This window comes from Dermacentor albipictus, chromosome 10 (assembly GCF_038994185.2).
Source record: "Dermacentor albipictus isolate Rhodes 1998 colony chromosome 10, USDA_Dalb.pri_finalv2, whole genome shotgun sequence".
NCBI classification, from domain to species: domain Eukaryota; kingdom Metazoa; phylum Arthropoda; class Arachnida; order Ixodida; family Ixodidae; genus Dermacentor; species Dermacentor albipictus.
In genome coordinates this window covers 82,830,151-82,838,157 of record NC_091830.1, presented here as the reverse complement: position 1 = coordinate 82,838,157, position 8,007 = coordinate 82,830,151, and the positions used below count along the sequence as shown (strand labels likewise).

General features: G+C 51.4%; 1 protein-coding gene across 1 annotated transcript; it reads left to right on the top strand.

The window, feature by feature from the left end:
* Window positions 1–6,358: 6,358 nt before the first annotated feature.
* Window positions 6,359–7,495, top strand: LOC135918597 (uncharacterized). The gene has a single exon (XM_065452214.1). The coding sequence runs from the start codon at window positions 6,359–6,361 to the stop codon at window positions 7,493–7,495; it is 1,137 nt and encodes a 378-aa protein (XP_065308286.1).
* Window positions 7,496–8,007: the final 512 nt, after the last annotated feature.

Below are 8,007 nucleotides of genomic sequence, written 5' to 3'. Positions count from 1 at the left end.
ACATTCTGGCTCTTTCAACCACGTTCTCACAACATTTACAGCGTCTTGTTGAAGTACTTGTTCGTCTTGAAAAAGGCTGGCCTGCAGCTCAATATAAATTCAGTGTCGCCAGCAAGACCGTCAAAATTCTGGGTCACATAATCAGCAAATAAGCTATTCCAGCGGACCCTGAGAAGCTTGCTGCCATCCTCGAATTTCGCACTCCGATGCGTCAAAAACACCTGCGCAGTTTTCTCGGACTTGCTTCTTACTCCCGGCGCTTCATAGGCAAATTCGTGGTGCTTGCGTCCCCGCTCCATCAACTCCGCGCCAGTGATGCGCTCTTGGTTTGGTCCGACGAATATGAACGGGCTTTCCTGGCATTGAAACATGTACAGTCAACAGCAAAAGTTTGCGGGATGCGCGAGCGCGTGGCAAAGCGACCCGCCTCCCCTTCTAGCAGTGACTCCTGGTGTCGAGACCGACGCCTACACGCATGCGCGCCCCTCCCAGACTGCAAGCGTGCATGTTTCCGCGATTACTCCTTGCGCGCCGGCAATATGCGAATGTAGCCTCGAGGTAGCCCTCTTGCAATATGCGCTATGTCGGCTTCGATGGCCGAAACTGTGTAAAACATGTTTACAAGCGTGAACTTGCGGGCGCCACTGCGGCCTCTTTTTCTCGAGTCACGAGTGCTGACGCAGAGGGCCTGCCCGGTGGCGAACGCAACAAGTCATATTCTTTTTCTGGGCTGCGCCTTCTCGTGGCCAATCTTCGTTATTTCTTTCTCTTTACGAACGGTGCGTTCTACCGCAGAAGAGCGTGGCAGAAGACGCGCTCTATAGAAGGAGACCAGCAAGACGAAAAATTGGAGGACGCTTTAGCTTCGCCTTCAAGAGTGGGACGCGACAGCGTTCCCGTCGACCCGCCAAGGGGTATAAGACAATGCGCTACGGCACAGTGATCACTTACGATGCGCCCCGCATCGGACTTAGCGCCCACCTATCACGCGGTGAGCGTCGAGCAACGCAGCGTTCGGCGCGTTAACGAAACGTGCGCCTGAGCGAACGGAACGAACCAAAGAACTCGGTGTCTCGGAGGGGAAACGATCTACGCCAGCCAAACGTCGTGATCGGCACGGGCAGAGAGATAGATAGTAATCTAAACCGGGAGCACGGCGAAGCGTCGTCAGGGGAGAGGGAGTCCCGCGACGCGCCTGGCAGCGGTCCCAATGCGCGCGCGGCGCGCCTCCTGTCGGGGCAGCGCCGTACATTGAGAGGAGGGGGTCTTCTGTGTTTGCCGCAAGATGGCTCTGCGTGTGCGGAAAGCGCAGAAGAAATGCAGCGGAAACGCACTTCGAAAATCGTGTAATTGTGACTTCTGTACGTTACATGTTCATAATTACCGATATACACCGCAGTATAACTTGCCACGGCTCGTTTCGAAGGCAACACCGCATTCACTAGAGGCGCGTTTGCACCGCTTGGAAGCATCGAACTCGTGGCTGAGTGGTAGCGTCTCCGTCTCACACTCCGGAGACCCTGGTTCGATTCCCACCGGGCCAATCTTGGAAGTTGCTTTTTATTTATGAAGCGCCTGCCGTGATTTATCGCTCACGGTCAACGCCGCCGACGCCGACACCGACACCGACGCCGACGACACCGGCTTTTCTGCGACACGAGCTCCTTAACGCTATCGCGTTAAAATGGCGGGGGAGGGGAGGGCGGCAATTGATTCGCCCGTCGAAGCCCGTCCGCCCGTCGAAGCCACCACGGTGCATATCGCAAGAGGGCTACCTCGCGACTACATTCGCATATCGCCGGCGCGCGAAAAGGAAGCGCGGAAACATGCACTCTAGCAGACTCGGAGGGACGCGCATGCGTCGGTCTCGACACCAGGGGTTCACCGCTAGAAGGGGAGGAGGGTCGCTTTGCCACGCGCTCGCACATCCCACAAACTTTTGCAGTTGGCCGTACTTATGTCGGACCCAGTAGTGTTCCATTTCGATCCGAACGCACCCGCCATTCTTCAGCCTGATGCTAGCAGTCATGGCCTCGGTGCCATTTTACTACGACGTGACAACATCTCACGCGAAGGAGTAATTGCTTACGCTAGTCGTACAGTAACCACTGCGGAGAAAAATCACCCCATCACCTAGCAGGGGTGCCTCACTGTTGTTTGGGTAGTCCAAAAATTTCGCTCATACCTTCAAGGCCGGCATTTTACAGTCATTACCGACCATAACGTACTGGGCTGAATTTCATCGCTAAAGAATTTATCAGGTCGCCTTGGTCGCTTACAGGAGCACGATTTCGTTGTTCCCTACAGGCCTAGAAAGAACCATCAAGACGCCGATGCTTTATCGCGCTACACTCTGCCCCGAACCATGCCGATTCACCATCACCTTTCCCTACTAGCGTACGTCACGAGTCATGTTCTCGTGCTTTACCCATCGCAACCCTCGATTGGCTAAGTCCCGACAGCCCATCTCTCCTTGTGCCCCACCATAGTGTCGACCCATACTGCCGAGCTGTTCTCCAACGCATGGATGGTTCTTCGTCACCTTCGTCGACAACTTAATCAATTCAAGCTGCACAATGGAGCTTTACATCGCTACATCTATCACTCTTGAAGCTTGGGCAAGATGACGTGACACTCTTTTTTAACAGCGCAAAAGGCAAGGACGAGACAAGTGCGAATACACAGCGCTGACTTACAGCTGGTTATATTGAGACGATTATCACTGCTTAAATACGGTGGCAACTATTTTCGGCGGAAAATACGCACGTGTTGGCGGGAACGACAGTACCTTAGCGCAGGGCTACAGTGACACATGAACAGCTGTGCACGTGTTTCCTATTTATCTTGAAGAAAACACAGTTCTTTTTCTAACAGAGTTATTGAGGCAGCGCTTACGCATTCGTCTTCGAATTTGTGGATTTCATGGGCTTCAATAATCTCTCTAGTGATTTTTGTACGATTATCTGACAGCCCGCTGCAATGACTGAAAAAGGGATAATAAGGCGCTTCCTTATTCTTTTCTTCTAACTGCCGTTCACTCTCTGCAATGCATGCCCAGATGACCGGATGCGGTGTTGCTCCCGTTGTTGTATGCTCCCCCTAGCCGGCCGTTAAGGCATCGATCAGTTTGCCCCCTGTGTTCCTTGCCACAAAATAGCGGAAACCTATACACAACATTGCAGCTACACAGTGCCGCATTGCTGCTACACAGGCACCTCTTTATAGCTCTTGTTTGGTCGCCATCCCACTCTGTCTTTTGATACCCTAACTCACTTCCTTGTCGCCACGCAGGACACAGTACGTTCATGACGCCCTTGGTCGGATTCGTATGGCTCGCCAGATCGACTATGAAAGACGTAAAGCGGCTGAGGCGTCCCAGAAGGCTCGCTACGACAGTCGCCATGGGAACCTTAACTTCCCTCCCCGGGAAGTTCACCTTAACTTAACTTCCCTCCCGGGTCCATAGAAGAACCTCGTTCTTCTGTGGACTCCAATTCGCCCCTTCGGCCTGTCCCAAAAAATTACTGTCACAGTATACGTGGCCGTAACGGGTTTTACGACGATTATGCGACATAAACTATGAAATCACCTCTGTTAAAGACATGTCATCGTCATCCCAGCTACGAATCGACGTCGTCCGCTTGTCCCGCTTAAAGCCACATTGTTCATCGAGTTCGCTATCATTCTAAGAAGCGCCGGGACGCTAATCCAGCCCGTAGGGCTTATGTTACAATGCATCATTTGGGGTGGACCATGCGCGCAAGACGGAGGCGAAGAGGAAGTGATAGACTTGTCGACGTGGGCTGGGACCTGCGCCTTAACCACTAGCTTTTTCTTAGGTGAATATTTATACATACGTGTGCGCGTCGGGCTTCCTCTTCGTTACAATATATATATATATATATATATATATATATATATATATATATATATATATATATATATATTACATAACAAGGTTCTCGATGCCGGCAACATTGGTGCCTTCAGGTAGTATGTGCGGGCTTATTGACCAGTTGCCTTCACCCAAAAAGCTCACGTTCTCATGACACCTGCGGAAAGGAAGGACGTTCCGCGTCCGCCTCCAAGGTCTGTGAGGGGTGGCGCTGGCTAACAGGGTTCTACTGTAACACATAGGTACCCCAAAAAAGTGGATGGGGAATTGGCACCGCGGTAGCTCAACTGGTAGAGCATCGCACGCGAAATGCGAAGGTTGTGGGTTCGGTTCCCACCTGCGGCAAGTGTGTTCATCCACTTTCATTTCCAATAATTTAGTGTTTCTTTATTTTATTTATTAAGCACTACAATTTTCCCCTATGTTGTCCTTGGGGTCAGTGTTTGTTGGCTTCTTATGATATGACTATATGTATATATATGAAACAAATAAAGTAGCAGATCCATTGCGGCCCACCATTAAACGAACACTGAGCAAAAGCGGCACAACGCCTCACGCTGATTAGCTCTTTGCGCTGCAGTCTGTTTCACGCTTCCGACAACGACTTTCCTCGGGCTATTCTTTTTTGGCACGCTCTATCGGACGGCAAGTGTCAAATTTGTGACGCCGGAAAATGTTCGCTGCTTGGACGCGTGTTATTGGACCAACGACTGCCGCGCTTAACAGACCACCGGGCCAGTGCCCCAAATCTAAGGATAACCTACCCCCGCATCACCACCGGGTGTGTCATGGTCTAGGACCTTTAAAATTATATGATGGGGTTTTACGTGCCATAACCACATTCTGATTATGAGGCACGCCTTCGTGGGGGAATCCCCAAATTTCGACCAACAGAGGTCCTTTAACTCGCACCTAAATCTAAGTACATGGGCGTTTTTGCATTTCGCCCCCATTGAAATGCGGCCGCCGTTGCTAGGATTCGATGCCGCGACCTTGTGCTTAGCAGCCCAACACCATAGCCACTAAGCAACCACAGCGGGTAGTCTAAGACTTTTATTGCCGAAAAAAAAAGGAAGTCGAATACGTCATATCGGTACTGTTTAAAGGCGGCTACCACTTGAGATAAGTTGCGGTCAACATCAGTGTGATCCAGACCAATTCCGCAACCACTACGACTTTTGACCTATCACTCTTAGCCCGACCAATATGAATTTCTGTGCGTTACCCTCCGGGAGTATCATGTTAGTTCCTTACACTCCCGTGCGCCATTGGCTTGTACAACCAGAAACAACATTCAAATACATAGGCCTGCTATGATATGTCATAGCATGAGCCTAAGGTCATATCATCCGAAGACATAGTTTTTAGTTTTGTAAGTGTCCATCTTGTCGCTAAAAGTATGTACTTGTGATAATCTGTATTTGTGATAACAGTATCACCGTGCTCAAAGCTAAGTCCACATAGCGAACGTTATCTTCCCGCCGGAGCCACAGGCATGCGTAGTCTGTTCCAGAACTTTTCCTTTTCGTGACTAATTATATAAGCCCACCTACACATACCTCTAACAGTACCACTCACCCACTGAAATTTTTTGATACGTCTAAGAACCGTTAATTTTTGTGCATAGTTTCTTTCCCTGAAAGCAGAAGACCGGAACGGCCTTCCTCACAATATCGCCGTCGTCCCCGGCCACTCACAATTTTCTTATATAGCGATGGAGCATGATGCTGCTCTAAACTTGATTCTATTCCTGATTTCCTCCTATGTACCCAACCCTTATTCTATACCCTTTCATGGGGTCTTCGCAGTGCACAAATGAAATAAGGTGTAGGCAATAACGCGCTTTGAATCTAAATAATGGACGCTGTACAATTTTTTAGTTTTTCCTCGTTATTAAAGCAGCACCACAACGAGCTTTTTTTTTATTTCTGAGCCGGTACTTTCAGTCGTTCTGCACCGAAGAGCCCGATCATGGTTCTGAAATAGCAAATGTCGGCAAATATTATCTCTTATTGTCAGTTTTCTATACATTCTGGTTTTACAGCTATTCCAAGCTTTGCACATTACCTGTACTTCGCGTTCTTTCAGCAGCCATCGTAATAATGTCGCAAAAAATGTGCCTCCTCTCCATTAAGGTATTTGAAAGTGGCCCTGCTTTGCAGCCAATCTACCCAACATTCACTCTAAACCTACCGATAGCGCAACAAGCGGCAATATCAGGCCGCTATAATCAGCCGCGCTCGCTCATTCGCAAAATATACGGACAGAGTAAAACCAGGTGACGCGGAATAATTCTGCTGAAAGCCTTTGTCCACGAAACACTACGGCCGGTGGGCGTGGCTAGCCTATAAATACACCAACGCTTTGGCTATTCTGCCACTCAGTGCGCGTGAACGTAAGGTGCATCAAGTCTGTGGTACAAGCACGTAGCGCTGCCGCCGCACCATCACCAAAAGCATCAGTATGGCTGACGACGAGGTTGAAAAACAGCTTGCAGAGCGAGGCCGAGGTGCTCGGCCGAAAACACCGCGGCAACGCAAAGATTCCGATGACGAAGCCGGACCTTCGAAGTCAGAAAAGCGCCCCGTGCCCCCGCCAGCGCCGTCACCGCCGAAACAACAGCCAGTTCGCCGCGTGCGCAACAAGGCATCGCAGACTATTCCAGTGGAATGTGATGAGCATTTTCCGCCTTTGAAAGCCACCGTTTCAGGGAGCCCTCAGTGTTCATGCGACACATACAAGGAACCGGCGGTGCCGGATGCCACGAGTACAGCGGATGGGCAAGCTACTCCTAGTACATCTGGATCCACTGAAGCCTCACCGGTTAAGCTAACGGCACCTACCGGTAGGTCTGACGCCGGACCAAGCGAGCCTCCCGCGCATCCGGCCGTCGAAGCCCTGAAGCTGCAGGACTTCAAACGCGTCGCGGCAGCAGTCGACTCGGGCCCAGCGCCCAGCCGAAGCCCGTCGGTTATGCAAGCTCTCCGAGGCATGCTCGCCCGCCGTGAGGCGGCGTCTCAGTCGGCGGATTCAACCTCGCTCGGGGACGAGCTTCGTTCTTTTGCGGCCGCCGCTGGTGGCTCGCCTGGCGCGCGCCAGGGGCTCGAGCTTCCGATTGCGCTAGACATCCGTAACTACGCACCGGACCCGTCTGACGATGACTCACCGGAATTACCGGAATTACCGGAATCACCGGCTGGCTGTAATTGCAATTGCTTCAAACTTCGCAGAGACCTGGAAATCGAGGCGGAGCTCGTTGTAAAGCCCCGGGCGGGTCCACCACCTCCGCCTCTAGTGCTGCTCGACTCGCCCACCGCACCACGCCTGAACCGCCGCAGAGAGGCTTTGCGGCAGCGGCATTTGGAAGAGCAGGCGAGCATGCTACCAGCCAGATACGTATGGCACAGGGCAGTCAACACTCTACTGTGCAGCATCCGTGCACAAATGCACCGGCCGCCACCTCTGTCACGGCAAATTCCGTCACCTGCACCGCCGTCACCGCAGAAGCAAGTGGAGCCCCGGGAAGCTCCAGACAAGGCGGAAGACAAGACGGACAAAGAGCCCCCCGAGACTCACCGCGAAGACGAAGCCATGGAGTAAAGCTCCTGTGGCTTGTGGAGGAAGGCAGCCTGCAGCGTGGGTCATAGCGCGAAGTGTGCACCGTAGCTACGTTTTTAGTGCTTCATTTAGATGTGCCAACTCATAGCCTGGCCATTTCTGTGAATGTTTGTCACCCTCGTGCACGCATCTGTGCAAATAATTTCGCTTTTCACCTAATTGTCCTTTGTAACAATTGTTCAGTGGTTAGTCGTGTCTTCAGGTCCGTACACCACATACATGTTAGCATTTTACTGATCATCCGGTATACGTCGTGCTCAACGCCGCCCTGTCGAGTAGTGCTCGTGGCACCGTTTTTCATATTACTGACGTGGCTTCCTGTATGACTTCGTTGTGTGCTCCCATGTAGCTACTGTCTTTTTCTGAATAAAAGCCTTTGCTTTGCATGATCCCGGTTTTTTGTCCCGATTCGCCTGACGTCATGGTCGCCCTGTGAAAACATTTTCAAGTGCGCTGCTTGACAGAACCTCGATCATTTGGAGAGATAGCCAAAT

Excerpts from the sequence above, each read along its gene's own strand:
- LOC135918597 (XM_065452214.1), top strand. The coding sequence starts at position 6,359 with ATGGCTGACGACGAGGTTGAAAAACAGCTTGCAGAGCGAGGCCGAGGT.